General features: G+C 59.4%; 1 protein-coding gene across 1 annotated transcript; it reads left to right on the top strand.

Moving 5' to 3' along the window:
- The first annotated feature begins 1,073 nt into the window (after positions 1–1,073).
- Positions 1,074–16,313, top strand: MYBPC3 (myosin binding protein C3). Its single transcript, XM_040980347.1, has 34 exons — positions 1,074–1,098; positions 2,117–2,383; positions 2,932–3,027; positions 3,100–3,216; positions 3,340–3,488; positions 4,539–4,656; positions 5,137–5,185; positions 5,332–5,361; positions 5,491–5,544; positions 6,161–6,181; positions 6,465–6,628; positions 7,142–7,274; positions 7,439–7,441; positions 7,549–7,673; positions 7,774–7,879; positions 8,006–8,172; positions 8,471–8,636; positions 9,147–9,253; positions 9,352–9,381; positions 10,171–10,310; positions 10,468–10,548; positions 11,103–11,262; positions 11,678–11,782; positions 11,920–12,108; positions 12,937–13,071; positions 13,212–13,379; positions 14,095–14,183; positions 14,359–14,554; positions 14,685–14,824; positions 14,946–15,105; positions 15,234–15,370; positions 15,636–15,822; positions 15,935–15,972; positions 16,062–16,313. Exons 1-33 carry the CDS (start codon positions 1,074–1,076, stop codon positions 15,943–15,945), a joined length of 3,825 nt encoding a protein of 1,274 aa, XP_040836281.1. The 3' UTR covers positions 15,946–15,972; positions 16,062–16,313.
- Positions 16,314–16,931: the final 618 nt, after the last annotated feature.

Raw genomic sequence — 16,931 nt, 5'->3', positions numbered from 1 at the left:
TCCTGCAGGTGGAGCTATCATACAGTCCCCTAGATAGGTAATCTTTCATCTACCGGGTCACTCCCCTATGCCTGTGTCAGCTGAAGATACAGGGATCGAAGCCAGAAACTCCATCCGGGTCTCTCATGTGGGTGGCAAAGGGCCCAACCAAGCTCCTGAGCCATCCCCTGCTGCCTCCCGGAGTGCGCCATGAGCAGGAAGCTGGAATGGAAAATAGAATCAGGACTGAAGCCTCACACTCCAACATGGGGCTGGGCGCCCCGAGCAGGAGTCCCTGCTGAGCCAGTCGCCCGACTAGCACTGTAATGCATAAACCCTCCTCACACGTGTGACAGCCCCACTTTTCTGATGAGAAATCCAGCAGATGGCAGTGCTGGGGGTCTTGCGGGGGTGGAGGGTGGTCTGTGGCCCAACCTCCCCCTCCCCCCACCTGCCAAGGGCATGCCTGATTGGTGAGCCTCAGACTACGGGCCAGGCATGCTTGGCTTCTAGGAGTTACAGTCAGGGGCTGGCATTGTGACATAGTGGATTAAGCTGCCAGCATTCCACTTCTGGTCCAGCTCCCTGTGAATGCACCTGGGCAGGCAGTGGGAGTTACCAAGTCCTTGGGTCCTTGTCGCCTACGTGGGAGACCTAGGTAGAAATCCTGGCTCTGGCTTCAGCCTGGTCCAGCCCCAACCATTGTGGCTGTTGGGGAGTAAAGCAGTGAATACAAGTGAGTTCTCTTTCTTCCTTTCTGCTTTCACATAAGTACATCTTAATCTTAAAAAAGGAAAGAGACTGGGGCTTGTGGTACTCTGGGATTCACCAAGAGCAGAGGCCATTGCACTGCAGTGGGGCAGGGGCAAGGGATAGGAGCCAGCCAGGAACAATGTGGTCCTACCTTCTACCCTAGCAGACCTCAGCTCTCTGGAATTTGTCTATATTTAGCAGGTGCCTGGGCAGGAGGCAGATAAGCAGAGCTGGGGAGTAGGGGGGAGGCCCCCATATATAGTGAGGAGGCCGGGACCCCGCTCAGTCCCTGTCTGGGTGGTCTGTGCCTGCGTGGTGCCTGGTGCGACTTCTCTCTCACGATGCCTGAGCCAGGCAAGAAGGCAGGTGAGTCCTGGTCAGGGTCTGCGGCTAGGTAGGGGGTTAGGGACGGGGGCGTCTATAACTGGGGAGCAGGGCTGGGAAGAAGGGGTGGTGAGGATGAGGTTGCATTCTCTGCCCCATCCTTCTGAGGATGGAAGGGAAAGCCTGACACAGGGACCCGCAGGGCTGAGAGTGCCAGGCAGGGAGCAGCATGTCCCCAAAGCCAGCAGGTCCCAGGACCAGCCCCTGCACACCTCCTTCTCCGCTTCTACAGGCCTCCTGTCCGGCTCCCATAGGAGCCCAAGTTTAGCCTAGACAGGAGCCAGGCTCACCGCATGCCCTTGTACCAACCCTGCCTGCTCTGTGCCTCGGACTCCCTGTCTGTACAGGGAGGGCATGGCTTGGTTCTGTTCAGCTTGTGCAGCTCCAGCTCCACTCCCCAAAGCCGGACCTGGTCCAGGCTCAGGGCCTTGCAACCACCCCCGTTCTCTGGCGGAGAGCAGGCATGAGGTCCCTGAGCCCAGGCTAAGGGCAGAGAAACCTGCAGAGCGGGATCGGGCAAGGTTGCCCAGGGCAGGCTCCCAGCCCCCAGCCAGAGCCCAGTCTTATCTCAGTTGCTGATTCTCGGCTGAGGCCCTTGGAGGACAAATTTAGCCACATTCCATGTAAGTGGAGCTCCTGCTCCCTTGCCAACCACCCCGCTGCCCTGCCCCCTGCCCATGATGAGGTGGAGGGGGTGGGTCGGGTGGGTGGGAGTTGGGCTCAGCAGCGGTGAGTGGAACATTCAAAGTCCTGTGTGGAAATCAGGATCACAGCCTTGGCTTTCCTGCTACCTACTATGCACACATGTACAGTTCACCCAAACCTGTCCGGGCCTCAGTGTGCACATCTGAGAAACGGACATCCTAAGTGCACCTAAGTGATCGGAGACATAAAAGACATACTGTGTGATTTCACGAGACAGGCTGCAGGAGCAGGGCACACAAGTCCCCCGTCCCTGGACCCTCCCTCCCCGCCCTGCAATCTCCATCTGGCCCTTCAGTCTCAGCTTTCAGCAAGAAGCCAAGATCAGCAGAGGTGGCCACGGGCAGTGATGCTGTGTTTGAAGCTGAGACCGAGCGAGCAGGAGTGAAGGTGCGCTGGCAACGGGGAGGCAGTGACCTCGGGGCCAGTGACAAGTATGCCCTTGTGACCGAGGGCACGCGGCACACGCTGACCGTGAGGGATGTGGCCCCTGCTGACCAGGGCTCCTATGCGGTCATCGCTGGCTCCTCCAAGGTCAAGTTTGAGCTCAAGGTCATAGAGGCAGGTAAGACCTAGGTTAACTTAATTTGGGGTTTACACTTCTGCAAGCAGAGGAGGCCCCACCACTTCCCCTGGCCCCCTAGGGAGCTCTACTATTCACAGCCTTGCCTCAGCTTGGGCTCTTCCTTCTGTCCGGTGTGCCCTTTCCTGGTTCTGCAGTGAGATCCCCTGGCCTGAGCTGGTCCCCGTGCTGCAGGTTCAGGAGAATTCAGAGGCAGACAATGGCAGTCCCCAGGTGTAAGCGAGGAGGGGCCTGGCTGGAGGCTGCAGCCTGGGGAAGCAAGTAGGGAGGAACCTGCAGGTGGAGAGGTTGCTGAGTACAGGGCTGGTGGGGACCCAGCTCAGCATGAGCCAGCCCCACCCCCCCACCCCTATGAGGGACCCCCAGGCTAGGGGTGGGTGGGAGACAGGGTCCCAGAAGTACAACTGGGACCCAAGCACTTTGGACATCCTGCCATGATGAGTGGTGTGCGTGAGAGGGTAGAGACAAGGTCTCGGCTTAGAAGCTCTGCCATGACAATTCCCCCACCCCATCGATTCTGCTCCCTCCAGAGAAGGCAGAGCCCTTGCCAGCCCCTGCACCTGCCCCTGCTGAGGCCCCTGGAGTAGACCTGGCCCCAGCCACAGAGCTGGATGGCAGCGTCCCAAGTCCCGGAGGTGAGACAGCTGAGCAGAGATGGTCAGGGCTGGCTGGCAGGTGTGGGTGTGTCCCCAAGGCAGGTCCTGAAGATCTTTGCTCTACAGCCCCCAACGGTTTTGCCCCTGGCTGCCCTGGGGCCTCCGACGACCCTATTGGCCTTTTCGTGATGCGGCCTCAGGATGGCGAGGTGACCGTGGGTGAGTCTGGGCTACCGGGCAGAATAGGGAAGGCTGTGGGTGGGAAGGGAGGCAGGCAGCAGGGTACCATCCTGAGTCTCCTCTCACCAACACCCTCACTTGTTTTTTGTCCCTCTCCTGCAGGGGGCAGTATCACTTTCTCAGCCCGTGTGGCTGGGGCCAGCCTCCTGAAGCCCCCCACGGTCAAGTGGTTCAAGGGCAAGTGGATGGACTTGAACAGCAAGGTGGGCCAGCACCTGCAGCTGCATGACAGCTATGACCGGACCAGCAAGGTAGGGGCTGGCTGTCACACTATGGGGGGTAAGGAGGGTTCAGGGGACACAAGGAACAGCGACAGAGAGCTCTGGGGTGGGAGACACAATAGGGCATTGTGATAATGGGGGCATCCAGAAGGTGCGAAGAAGCGGCCTGGAGGACGGACCTGAGGGGCTCTTTGGGGGTACACAGAGAGGCCCTTAGATCTTGGGGTTCCACAGAATGCAGACAGACCTGGGGATGTCAGGGGGCATCCGGAGCATGTGTCCAACAAGGCTTGCATTGCAGGGGGCTACGGAAGCACCAGGGTCACCCACAGGTGAGGTTGAGTGGGTGCCAGAGCTGAGGGGGCTCCCAGGGACGGACCAGGGCAATTCCTCCCCACAGGACACCCAAATTTGGGAGATGCCATCACCGTCCCATTCCCTCAAGGCCAGTCCCCGGACCTTAAGCTCTGAGTCCTCCTTGTATTCTGACCCCCTTAGTCTCTGCTCCTCCTAACTTTTCACAGTCCTAAATCAGATGAGCGGGCTGCTAGCCACGCACGGCCGACAGGTTCAGCCATGTGTGTGGGCTCTGTCTTGCACAGTGTTTCATTGGCCCTTTTTTAAAAAAGAAGATTTATTTTATTTTTATTGGAAAGTCAGATATACAGAGAGGAGGAGAGACAGAGAGGAAGATCTTCTGTTCGATGATTCACTCCCCAAGCAGCCCCAAACACTGAGCCAATTTGAAGCCAGGAACTTTCTCCAGGTCTCCCACACGGGTGCAAGGTCCCAAGGCTTTGGGCCGTCCTTGACTGCTTTCCCAGCCACAAGCAGGGAGCTGGATGGGAAGCAGGACTGCTGGGATTAGAACTAGTGCCCATATGGGATCCCGGGATGTGCAAGGCGAGGACTTTAGCCACTTGGCTACAGCGCCAGCCCAAAGCATTTCATCATAAGCAGATGCCCATCATCATGGGCTTGCATTTTGCGCCAGCAGATGGCAGTCACAGGCCTGGAGAGGGATGAGAAGGTGGCTGGGTGTCTGCCACTCTGGGAGATTCTTGGTTCATCCCCCAACAGGTCTACCTATTTGAGCTGCACATCACCGACGCCCAGGTTGCCTTTGCCGGTGGCTACCGCTGTGAAGTGTCCACTAAGGACAAATTTGACAGCTGCAACTTCAACCTCACCGTGCATGGTGAGGGTCCTAGGCTCGAGCTCCCTGTGGATCCTGGTCCCCGGGGCCTGCCATCACTCTCTAACACCACGGGGCAGCACTTGGAGGGGTGGGAGGGCATCTGTGCTGAGCGGGTACCCGCTGCTCACACAGTGGGTGTGAGCAATTCATGGAGACCCCCAGGGCTGGGCTGGGGACTTCAAACCGAGCACAGACTTGACCTGCGGTGGGCTCTGCTTTAGTCAAGGTAAGGTCCCCTACTCCCAGCACAGAGACAGGCAAGCGGGAAGCTGAGACAGGAGGAGCCCGACCAGCTCCTTATCCTGGTAATGGTGGGGACCAGGAACTGTCCTTGGCCAGGAAGGCTGGCAGGTGGGCCTAACAGGTGGATGGCCACCCTCAAGGTGTAGTTGGGTGGGCTTGGGGGTTGTTGGAGACCCCAGTGCAGTGCCTTCCCAGTGCCCCTCTGAGGCCCCCTTTTACTCTTCTCTCGGAATCCAGAGGCCATTGGCCCAGGGGACCTGGACCTCCGCTCTGCTTTCCGCCGCACGTAAGTTGGGCAGGGCTGAGGGGTGGAGTCCTGCTAAGGTCTCAGGCCTGTGAGGTCAGGGCTGGGGGATGGGGAGGCAAGGCTCTTGAGAGGGAAGGCAAGCCAGTCCCCAAGGGCAGGTGAGCATTGAGAATCCAACTCCACAGGAGCCTGGCTGCAGGTGGTCGGCGAACCAGGTAGCCTTCCCCCATCCCTAACTGTACTGGTCACAGCCCCCTGTGTCCCCTCCCCATACTTCTACACTGCACCCCACCCCATCCTGCTCCCAAGTTCCTCCCAGTCCCCAGCGCTGCCCTTCTGCGCAGTGACGGTCACGAAGACGCCGGCACCTTGGACTTCAGCTCGCTGCTGAAGAAGAGGTGAGGTCGAGCAACGACATCCACTGAACAGGTTACTGTACCCCACTCTCCTCGCCCCAGGGTGGTCCATGGTGGGCAAGAACGATGGGGGGGTGGGCTCCGTACCACTGTGAATCACCCAAGTCGCCATGCCTGCCCTCCAAGCCTGGCCTGTGGGAGCTCCCGCCCTCCACCCTGGGCTCACAGGAAACAGGGATGGCCCTCGGGCTGCAGGAGTTGCCCACCAAGCCCACCCAGCCTGACCCGCGTCTCTTCTCTGTCCTTCCCCTCTCATTCGCATCACCTTCTGCCATGACTGCGGCTGCCCAGAGAGTAAGATGTGGGTTCAGGGTGCGCTGGGGCAGGCAGCAGTGTGCAGCAGGAAATCAGACCCTTGTTGGGGGCGGGGGAGTGTCTAGGACCTGCCCCGCCAGGGTTCTGTGAGAGGCTTTTACATAACACGGTGAGGGTCCTGATGGGATGGGCCCCCGTGCTCAGCAGCTGCATGGCTGTTGGGCAGTGTACACAGGAGGGAGCCCAAGGATGCAGGGGCTAGTTGCAGGGAGCAGGTAGAGGTCTGGGTGGGAGGGAGGTCTGACCTGTCCCGTGTCCTTTGCCCTCTATGTGCCCCTTGGAGCAGCAGCTTCCGGGCCCCAAGGTGAGTGCCCTGCCCTGTCCAGCACCCTGGCCTCCCCCTGGCTTCAGCCACAAACCCCTTCCCAGCCTCAGGCCCTCCTCAGCCACCCTGACCCGTAAACCTGGTCCAGAATCCATTAGGAGGGAAGGGGGCAGGGAGCTGTTACAGCTGCTGGGTCCTGGGGCCGAGGAAGCCTCATCCCGGGAAAGGGTGCAAGGGGAGTGAGGGACCTGTACCCTGCCCCCTGCCTTCCCCTAACCTTTGGTGGCCACTGAGTCCCCTCTGCGTGGATCCTGGGACCCAGGGACTCGAAGCTGGAGGCGGCTGCCGAGGAAGATGTGTGGGAGATCCTGCGGCAGGCGCCACCCTCGGAGTATGAGCGCATCGCCTTCCAGCACGGCATCACCGACCTGCGTGGCATGCTCCGCCGGCTCAAGGGCATGAAGCAGGAAGAGAAGAAGAGCACAGGTTAGCCCCGGCCCCGGCAAGCAGCGGGTGCAGGTTAGCCCTGCCCTCACCAGAAAGCAGCAGGTCCCGCTCCCACTCCTATAGCATAAGAGCAGAGCCCAGGCTGCCAACCCCAGTCCCACTCCTTGTGCAGGAAGAAACGAGTTCCCAGAGTAGTACAAAAGCGGGGTCACTGTTAAAACAGAATCAAGAGGGAGGGGAGGGACGCTTGCCTCACTCCCAGAAAATGCTTAATTCTGATGTCCTTCATCTGAGCAGAAGGAGATTCCAAGGAAGACAGGAGGATAAAAGAGAGAGAGAGAGAGAGAGAGAGAGAGAAAAGGGGTGACCAAAACAGGACAGAGATGAAGACAGAGTCACCCCCAAGACATAGACATGGGGAGACTGGGAGGGCTGACTGGAGGACCCAGGTTTGCCCACAGCCCCATGGCCAGGCCCCCCACACACCCTGCCGCTGCTCACCAGGAGCAGGTGTGGGGGGCGAGGAGACTGGGGCTGAGGAGTAGCACTCAGTCTTTCAGAAGAAGCTGGAGCCAGCCTACCAGGTGAGCAAGGGCCATAAGATCCGGCTGAGCGTGGAGCTGGCTGACCCTGACGCCGAAGTCAAGTGGTTGAAGAATGGGCAGGAGATCCAGATGAGCGGCAGGTGCGTGAAGTGCTAGGGTTTGGGCTGTGGTGAGAGCCTGTTGCCCTGTCTCTTTCTTTTTTCCTTGCTGGGTTACATTTCCCATGTTTCTGACTCTGTCTCGCTTCTTCTCTCCCTGTCCTACTCCCTTTTGGAATGCTCCACTGGCTTCTTCCATCCCACAGCAAGTATGTCCCCATCCTGGACGGCCTGGGGTGGGGACAGGGTGTCATCTGAACCTGAGGGAGGCACCCACGCCTCTCCTACTGCTCTCCTGGACCCTCCCCTTCCCCAGGTACATCTTTGAGGCAGTGGGCACCAAGCGCACCCTGACGATCAGCCAGTGCTCCCTGGCGGACGATGCCGCCTACCAGTGTGTGGTGGGTGGTGAGAAGTGCAGCACTGAACTCTTTGTCAAAGGTGGGTCCGGGACCACCTGCCCCAAGGGGATGGAGACCTGGGGAGGGGACGAGGTGGCCCCTGAGTGTCCTGTCCTCATGTTCTCACTGCTGCGGGACAGAGCCCCCAGTGCTGATCACGCGCCCTCTGGAGGACCAGCAGGTGATGGTGGGACAGCGGGTGGAGTTTGAGTGTGAGGTGTCGGAGGAAGGGGCCCAAATCAAGTGGTGAGTGTCAGGGACTCCCAGGCATGGACAGGGGGGTTGAAGATAGCTGAGCTGGGGGAGTCAGTTGCATCTGTGTAAAGGAGGCCACAGCCCCTGTCATTTTCCCCCTTACCCCTAACCGGCCAGGCTGAAGGATGGGGTGGAGCTGACCCGGGAGGAGACCTTCAAGTACCGGTTCAAGAAGGACGGCCACAAACACCATCTGATCATCAACGAGGCCACACTGGAGGACGCAGGCCACTATGCGCTGCACACCAGCGGGGGCCAGACTCTTGCGGAGCTCAGCGTGCAGGGCGAGTACCCCACCTGCTCACCAGGAGGTTGAGGGAGGCAGACATGGTGATGGGAGGATTGGTTGGGCCTGCTCAACGTCATTCCTGGAACGCTTGAGTTTCTCAGTGTGCACTGCGTCACATGGGCCCAGTTGACCCCTCTGCGACACATGCACGTGTTACATGGATGCACACAGTCGTCAATGCTTGTCTTGCCAAGGCCACACATGTCCAGACACGCCCCCATCCTCACAGAAATCGACACCCACACCCTCCTCCCCAGGAGCTCACTGCTTCTGCCTTTCCCCTCACACGCTAGAGAAGAAATTGGAGGTGTACCAGAGCATTGCGGATCTGGCCGTGGGGGCCAAGGAACAGGCCGTGTTCAAGTGCGAGGTCTCAGATGAGAACGTGCGAGGCGTGTGGCTGAAGAATGGGAAGGAACTGGTGCCAGACAGCCGCATCAAGGTGTCCCACATCGGGCGGTAAGTGTGTGTAGGCAGCCAAGGGGGATGAGCAGAGCAGGGATACGTAGGGAGAGAGACAAACACGTCCAAGGAGAAGCCACACGTGGAGAAGGGAGAGGGACAGAGGGTCAAGAGCACGAGAGATGGGCCAACTGGTGACCCAAGCAGAACGGGAGGCCAGGGCCCTTTGATTCATCCCTGGGGCAGCTGAGCCAGCCGTGCTGGGCCCAAGTTTTCAGGGATTAACATGTCCCAGCCCTGCTCGGGCTTCAACAGCCCTGCCAAGGAGATAGTTTGATGTAGAATCTGTCTCCACTGCCGGCTTCGGACAATGCTTGAGGGAGCTGGACAGCCCAGAGATAGAGAAGCAAAGCATTCTCTTTCAAAGTCAACACACCCACGAGCCAGGACAAAGCTAAGGCCTGCTGGAGCCCCAGCTGGGGGTGTCTGGGGAAGACAGTGGTATGTGTGGCCCTGGGGAGACAGCAGAGGTCAGGGCAGGTCCCCTGAGCCACCACCACCTTGCAGGGTCCACAAACTGACCATCGACGACGTCACGCCCGCTGACGAGGCAGACTACAGCTTTGTGCCTGAGGGCTTTGCCTACAACCTGTCTGCCAAGCTCCACTTCATGGGTGAGCTGATGCTCCGGGGGAGGAGGCATGGGGGTGGCAGAGCCAACATGCCAGGCCCCGCCCTGCCCTCTATGCTACCTGCCTTTCTTCTCTTGTAGAGGTCAAGATTGACTTCGTGCCCAGGCAGGGTGAGTCTGGGGTCCCTGCGTGCTGCCTGGACTCTGCCCCCTCCTCCCTTCCTCTGGCTCCACCCTCCACTCAGACCTAAATGAACAAGGCTCTGGGCATGGAGTCCTTAGACCTAGCCCTGCCACTTATGCCCAGGGACCACTTAAATTCTCTCCTAGCCTCTTTATCATCTTTGAAATGGCAGTGTGGGTGGTGCCTCCTTCTTGGGGTGGTTATGGAGAGGAGGTGAGGCTGAGACCAAGATGCCAAATGAAGTTCCTAATGTCCAAATGTAACACCCTTTGCGTCTTTGGGAGATCCCTCCCCACACTGGATCTATTTTATGGTATCATTCATTGCAGCAGGGTTCTGTGGCGAACAGTTTGGTAAACACTGACCGTTTATTCCAGCTGTTGGTGATTCAGGGGCCATTGACTTCCCCTCATCTCTTTGCCACTGGTTAAAGGTTCTGAAAAAGCCATGATCAGGAAGCTTAAACTTGGTTTATTTGACCATGGAAATGATTTTATCCATCCAGTGAAAAAGCTGGGGGTGATGGAATGTTCTAGAGCTCGATAGGGTTGGCGGTTATTTGGGTGAAAACATTTGGTCAGACACACCAGAAGAGGCTCCAGTCCACTCAGTTGGTCCTATATGAATGGTGCCCCCACAAAAGTGAGGGTCAAAAGCCAATAGCCAAGGTCATGGGCTCCCAGCAGTTCCTATGCCCCACCCAGGTTCCTCTCTGGCCATGGCCCTGGCTGTCTCCCCTCTCTGACCTATTTCATTGTTCCCTGCCCCCACCCCAGAGCCTCCCAAAATCCACCTGGACTGCCCTGGCCGCACACCAGACACCATCGTGGTGGTGGCTGGAAACAAGCTACGCCTGGACGTCCCCATCTCTGGGGATCCTGCTCCTACCGTGATCTGGCAAAAGACCATATCACAGGTACCATAGCACCCAATGGTGAAAGAAGTATGTGGGACCACATACCATCCCATCGCGCATGCTCCTGTTCCGTGGCTGGTCACCTGCTGGGGATGACAGGTGGGGAGGTGAGAGGAGACAGGGGTCCCTCCAGGCTTCTCTCCTGCTCTGTTCCCAGGGGAAGAAGGGCTCCGCTGTATCAGCTCCTGATGCCTCACAGGATGCCGGTGACAGTGACGAGTGGGTGTTTGACAAGAAGGTGAGCCAAGTGTTTTTGTCCCTCATTGCTTCCTCTCCCTGGAAGTGTGCATTGGCTCAGGTGCACACATCTGCTTGGGTGTGAACCTGCCTGGGTGTGCACCTGCCTGGGTGTGCACCTGCCTGGGTGTGTACCAGGCCATGTGTGCCCCTGCCAGGGTGTGCACCTGCCCTAGGAAGGGTCCGCCCTAGTGGAGTATGTAACTGAAAGGCGTGAGGGACCTGATGCCCTGGACATTGCCAAGAAGCCCTTGTGACTGGGCTGCTCCCTAGGTCCTGGATGCTCACCACAGCTGTGTGGGAGGGAGACTGAAGCACAGTCTCCAGCGTGACCCACAGACCTAGCACGAAGGCAGATCCAAGGCCCTTTGTCCTGGTGCTCCCCCATTCATTAAAGGCTTTTGAACGTCATGCTTGCTCTTCCTCTCCCCCATCTCTGTCATGGCTGTGGGCTCCTGTGCTGGGCTCCCCCCACCCCCACCTCAGAGCCCTTACACCATTGCAGGGGCCTTGGGGCTCCAACTTGGGCTCTGACCCAACTTCCCATCCCCGCAGCTGCTGTGTGAGACTGAAGGTCGGGTCCGGGTGGAAACCTCCAAGGATCGCAGCGTCTTCACGGTCGAGGGGGCAGAGAAGGAGGATGAGGGCATCTACACTGTCACGGTGAAGAACCCCGTGGGCGAGGACCAGGTCAACCTCACAGTCAAGGTCATCGGTGAGGCCACCTAGGGTTCCAGGGCTGAAAAAACAGAGGAACAGCCCCAGGGAGGGCCTGGGCCATTCAGCCGTTGGCCCAGATGGGGCCACCACATGGGGCATCTGTGTGGACTAGGGCAGTGGCCGTGGGGGATGAATGGGGCTGGCGTTTCTGTCTGCAGATTTGCCAGGACACAGCTGTGCCCAAATTAAGTCTGAGCTGGGAGCAACCCCTTGTACCTGGGGGAGGTGACGCCTGTAGGGAGGCATCTTGGGGAAGGCATCTTGGGCAGGGCAAATCGCACAGAGAAGGAACGGATGAATGAATAGACGGATCACGTAGACCTGTGACACGAGCCGATGCACATTCTAGAAACAGGCTGTTGGTCCCGCAAGTGCTGAAAGAACCGTGTGGTCCCCTCTCTTCCCTCCAGATGTGCCGGATGCTCCTGCAGCCCCCACCATCAGCAACGTGGGCGAGGACTCCTGCACCGTGCAGTGGGAGCCACCAGCCTATGATGGTGGGCAGCCGATCCTGGGTGAGTCCTAGGGCCCCAGGGCAGGGTGTGGGAGGAGGTGCATGGAGGACAGGGTGGGTAGGGGGAAAGCACGGGGGTGCCAGGGCTCTAGCCTTCCCCCACTCCCAATCAGAGATCCCACCTCTCCCCCTGACCAGGCTACATCCTGGAGCGCAAGAAGAAGAAAAGCTACCGCTGGATGCGGCTCAATTTCGACCTGCTGCCGGGGCTGAGCCACGAGGCGCGGCGCATGATCGAGGGCGTGGCCTATGAGATGCGCGTGTATGCAGTCAACGCTGTGGGAATGTCCAGGCCCAGCCCTGCCTCCCAGCCGTTCATGCCTATTGGTGAGCTGGCACTGCCCCCAGGCTGTCTGTGCTGCCCCCTCCCATCTGCTCTGTTGGGCTGCCACTGCGCTGGACATGAACACCTGGAGTTGTCTTGAATCCTTAGCTGGGGAGAGCCCACCCCCATTTTACAGACAAGGAAACTGATTCTTGGGAAGGTAAAGTGACCGGCGAGACAGCACTGTCCCTGTGTTGGGTTGTCAAGCCTCACTCTCCGCGTCTGTGAAATGGGGATAACACCATGTGCTTTAGAGAGCTGTCATTAGGATGGACTGAGATAAGGCGGGCAGGGCACCTTGCATGCAGTAGGGGTTTACTGAATGCTAACTGTTCCCCGCCCCTTCAACTCAGGATTTGTTGGTGGGATCAGAGGGAGCACCCATGGGCTGAGGCCTGACTGGGAGAGTCCCTAGGAGGTGTGTGGCTGGTGGGGCCAGCTCCAGAGTTCCTAGGAAGTCACCGGGAGTCCCCTCTCTCCCTGGAGACTTTCTTCATCCCTGCAGTGGACATCTGGAAGGAGAAAGCAGAGGCTAAGGGCGTGGCCTTGGCCCTCCCAGGGTGTGTGTGGGGGGAGGCTCCCTAAGCCCAGCTTGGGGGGACAGCAGGAATTGGCAGGCGCCTGTGTCAGAAGGGGCAGCTTGCTGTGCTCTGGGTCACCTAATGACACAGCTTGGTCCACATCTTCTGGCACAGGTGTTCTTCCTATTAGATCCTTAACTGTGGCTTGGGGACAGTCTGCTTTGAGTTTGGTGGGCAGGGGTGGATCCAGGGTGGTGGTTGCTGCAGGCTCACTCACAGGGGACCCCCTCCTACCTCCTCTCTGCCCAGGCCCCCCAGGTGAACCCACCCACCTAGCCGTGGAGGACGTCTCTGACACTACAGTCTCCTTGCGGTGGCGGCCACCAGAGCGTGTGGGAGCGGGTGGCTTGGATGGCTACAGCGTGGAGTACTGCTGGGAAGGCTGTAAGTGCTTGGCCCCCATGCTCCCCAGGCTGGCTCTGGGGCACCCCCAGGCCCGGGCCCCAGCCGGCCACACCCAGCTCAGGGCTGGAGCAGCAGGGCTGGGCTGTCCCTTACTGACCCCATCCCATTTCCATGGGCAGGTGCTGAGTGGGTGGCTGCCCAGCAGGGACTGACGGAGCGCACATCCCTGTTGGTGAAGGACCTGCCCACGGGGGCCCGGCTGCTCTTCCGTGTGCGCGCACACAACGTGGCAGGGCCTGGAGCCCCTATCACCACCAGGGAGCCCGTGACTGTGCAGGAGATACTGCGTGAGTGCCCCCCAGTGGTCCATCCACAGAGCCTGACCAGGAGAACGGGGCTGACCAGGGCAGGAGGGGCTGAGGCCTCAGGTGTGTCCTTGGCTTCGGGCACTCTTGGTTCTTCCACAGCAGCTACCCCTCCACTTTTTGGGGGAACAGAGAAAATCTAGGTCGTGATGCCCAGGCTCAGTCAAGTCCCCCAGGCCCCGTGGACAGGAACTGTCTGTGTCCTGAGGACTGAGCCATGAGGCCACTATGGGTCAGTTTGGGCCACCTGGGATCCACTTGTGTTCCTCTTTCTAGTTCTCCTACGGAATCTCCATCCTGTTGGGGGCTGGTTCTTAAAGCTGGAGGGAGGCAGCTAACCAGGCAGGACACAGCATTAGAGTATAGGGTCTGAAAGCCTTGCTTTGCCTGGCTCATGGCTTTATAGGCTGTGTGGCCTGGAATGAGTAGCTCAGCCTCTCTGATCCCTGCCTCCAGTAGCAGTGTAGCCAGGTACAAGTGGGAGGAGAAGCTTGGTGAGGCATTTGGGAATGGGCAGTCTGGGTTGTTATGAGTTAGGGGAAGGCCAGAGGAGGGACAGGGCCTGGCAGGCAGCTTTCCCCTCTCCCCTTAGCTGAAACTGAGTCGGCTCTGTCTCAAGTGAGAGACTGGAGCTGTGGAGCTCCTCAGGGCTAGGGTTGGGGTGGGCATGGTTTAGCCATCCCCTCTGTACTCACAGAGCGACCACGGCTCCAGCTGCCCAGGCACCTGCGCCAGACCATCCAGAAGAAGGTTGGGGAGCCTGTGAACCTCCTCATTCCTTTCCAGGTAGGGCTCTGACCCCCTTTCCTGTCCCCAAGGCTGAGGCCACGTTTGTGGTTCATGCTGTGTCTTAGGAACACTCCCCCCGCCACCCACCCACATACATACACACACGTGAGGTTAGCCCAGTGACTGGCCCTGGCAGAGAACCAGGCGCACGGTGCAGCTGTCCCACCCCTAGGGCAAGCCCCGGCCTCAAGTGACCTGGACCAAGGAGGGGCAACCACTGACCAGCGAGGAGATGAGCATCCGCAACAGCCCCACAGACACCATCCTCTTCATCCGGGCTGCCCGCCGTGCCCACTCGGGCATCTACCAGGTGGCAGTGCGCATTGAGAACATGGAGGACACAGCCACTCTGGTCCTGCAGATCGTGGGTGCGTGACTGCCAGCCTCCCTCCACATTCACACCCTGGAGTTGGGCTGCCAGGGGCAAGGAGGCGGGCCTCAGCTGTGGTTCAGGTGGTGGGGGGAGGGAGGTAAGCTGAGCTGATCCTCCTTCTGCAGACAAGCCAAGCCCCCCGCAGGACATTCGGGTGGTGGAAGCATGGGGTCTCAATGTGGCTCTGGAGTGGAAGCCGCCCCAGGATGACGGCAACACGGAGCTCTGGGGTTACACAGTGCAGAAAGCTGACAAGAAGACTCGGGTGAGCCTGGGTTCGGGTCCCCCTTGCAGCACCCCCTCTGAGCAGCCCAGGGAGGCCATTGGCAGCAGTGGTAGGGGAGGCAAGCTACCCTCTGAGGTCTGCCTTGCCCCCTGTGCCCCAGGAGTGGTTCACAGTCCTGGAACATTACCGCCGCACCCAATGCATAGTGTCTGAACTCGTTATTGGAAACGGCTACTACTTCCGGGTCTTCAGCCATAACATGGTGGGCACCAGTGATACAGCTGCCACCACTAAGGAGCCTGTCTTCATTCCCAGACCAGGTGATCCCTCCTAATTCCCACATGGGGATCTGGAGCTGAGAGGTGGGCAGGGGATGGGGGAAGCAGGGGCACCAGAGCCTGGCTTGGTGGGGCCCTCTTGACACCAAATTGTTGCCTGTCATCCACAGGTATCACATATGAGCCACCCAACTACAAGGCCCTGGACTTCTCCGAGGCTCCAAGCTTTACCCAGCCCCTGGTGAACCGCTCCATCATCGCGGGTTACACCACCATGCTGTGCTGCGCCGTCAGGGGCAGCCCCACGGTAGGGAAGCTGGGGCTCTGGTGCAGCCTGACCCAGGCAGCAGGGCTCACAGGTGTAGTCCTCTACCTCCTGGGAGTGGGGTGGGAGACATCTGCAGGGACCTCTGCTTGCAACAGGCCTTGGTCCTCCCCATCCACTCTGAGTTCAAGCCCAGCCTTCGGCATGGTCTGGGATTTGTGGTATTTACTGCCAGAGTAGAAATAAGTCTGTCTAGGGCTTGCACCCAGTACCCCCTCAGCCTGGGATGGTCTGTCTCCACTTGCAGCCCAAGATCTCCTGGTTCAAGAACGGCCTGGACCTGGGGGAGGATGCCCGCTTCCGCATGTTCAGCAAGCAGGGGGTGCTGACCCTGGAGATCAGGAAGCCCTGTCCATTTGACGGGGGCATCTATGTGTGCAGGGCCACCAACTTCCAGGGCGAGGCGCAGTGCGAGTGCCGCCTGGAGGTGCGAGGTGAGGAACCCTCAGGTGTGACCCTGCTGTCTGGTACCAGCTGAGTCCTATCTGGGTGGGTCCCAACTCCCTGGTGGGGAGGTCCCACATGATGTGGCCTTCTCTCCTGCAGTGCCTCAGTGACCCAGGCTGGCTTCCAGGGATGGCCAGGTACGGAAGCTGGATGGGACTGAGCTTCGGGCTTTTGGTGGGCTGGTGTTCAGGCCTCGGGTCACTCACAATGGAGCCCCCCATTACAGGCACAACTGGATGCCAGCCCCTCCCACCTGAGAGCCGAAGAGAAGCCAGCGAAGCCAGCATCCTGCTCCTGGATATGTGTGTGTGTGCAAGGAGCTGGGGCGGGGGGTGGGCAGCAGCGATGGAGCAGGCTGAGTGGGCTCTGCTCACAGCAGACCATTAGCACCCCCACAAAAGCTCTCAGAACAGGGGGCAAAGAATGGGCCAGCCTCCTGCCTGGCCTGTCTTCTCAATAAAGGATGAGCACAGCCTCAGAACGGAGCCTTTGTGTGCAGTGGGCTCTGGAACACTGGCTCATCACATGTAGCTGCTTCCTGGATGCTGATACAAGACCAGAGAATGGTTCTAACCTAACGTGAGCAATGAGCACTAGACCCTCGGTCTACTTCCACATTCACTCCTCGGTTGGGGGGGTGGAGGAGCTGGCATAGAGGGTAGCCTAGCATAGCTCTTCTGCTCGGGAGCCTGTGCCCACCACCTGTAGTCTTGGCAGGTGGGTGTGGGCTGTGTCCACAAGTGCTGGGGTTGAGCGGCATGGGGCTGCTGGAGCCCTGGTGAACAGCAAGTCCTGGATCTCAGGCAGCAGAGGCAGTCCTGTCCTCCCTGACACTGCGGGCCAGGAAGGCCTCCCCTGTTGAGGCAGGCCCGATTCTGGGACGGCCTGAGTTGTGGTCAACCTGGGACACTCCTGGCCCAGGACCCAGAGCCAAGAGCCTGGCTTCAGGCAACTGTTTGGGCCCCTAACCCTGGCTTGGCACCACAGCCCTGGGGGAAGGAAAGCTCCTTGTTCCAGCTTCTCCCCAGGATCCTGGGGCTTGTTGGGCAGCAGCTGGACTTCAGCCCAGGTATGGGTGACCCTACCTCCCTCATTG

This window comes from Ochotona curzoniae, unplaced genomic scaffold (assembly GCF_017591425.1).
Source record: "Ochotona curzoniae isolate NIBS_2020 unplaced genomic scaffold, NIBS_Ocur_1.0 contig_3432, whole genome shotgun sequence".
NCBI classification, from domain to species: Eukaryota; Metazoa; Chordata; class Mammalia; order Lagomorpha; family Ochotonidae; genus Ochotona; species Ochotona curzoniae.
The sequence above is the reverse complement of the archived record's forward strand: the minus strand, read 5'-3'. Positions and strand labels throughout refer to the sequence as shown.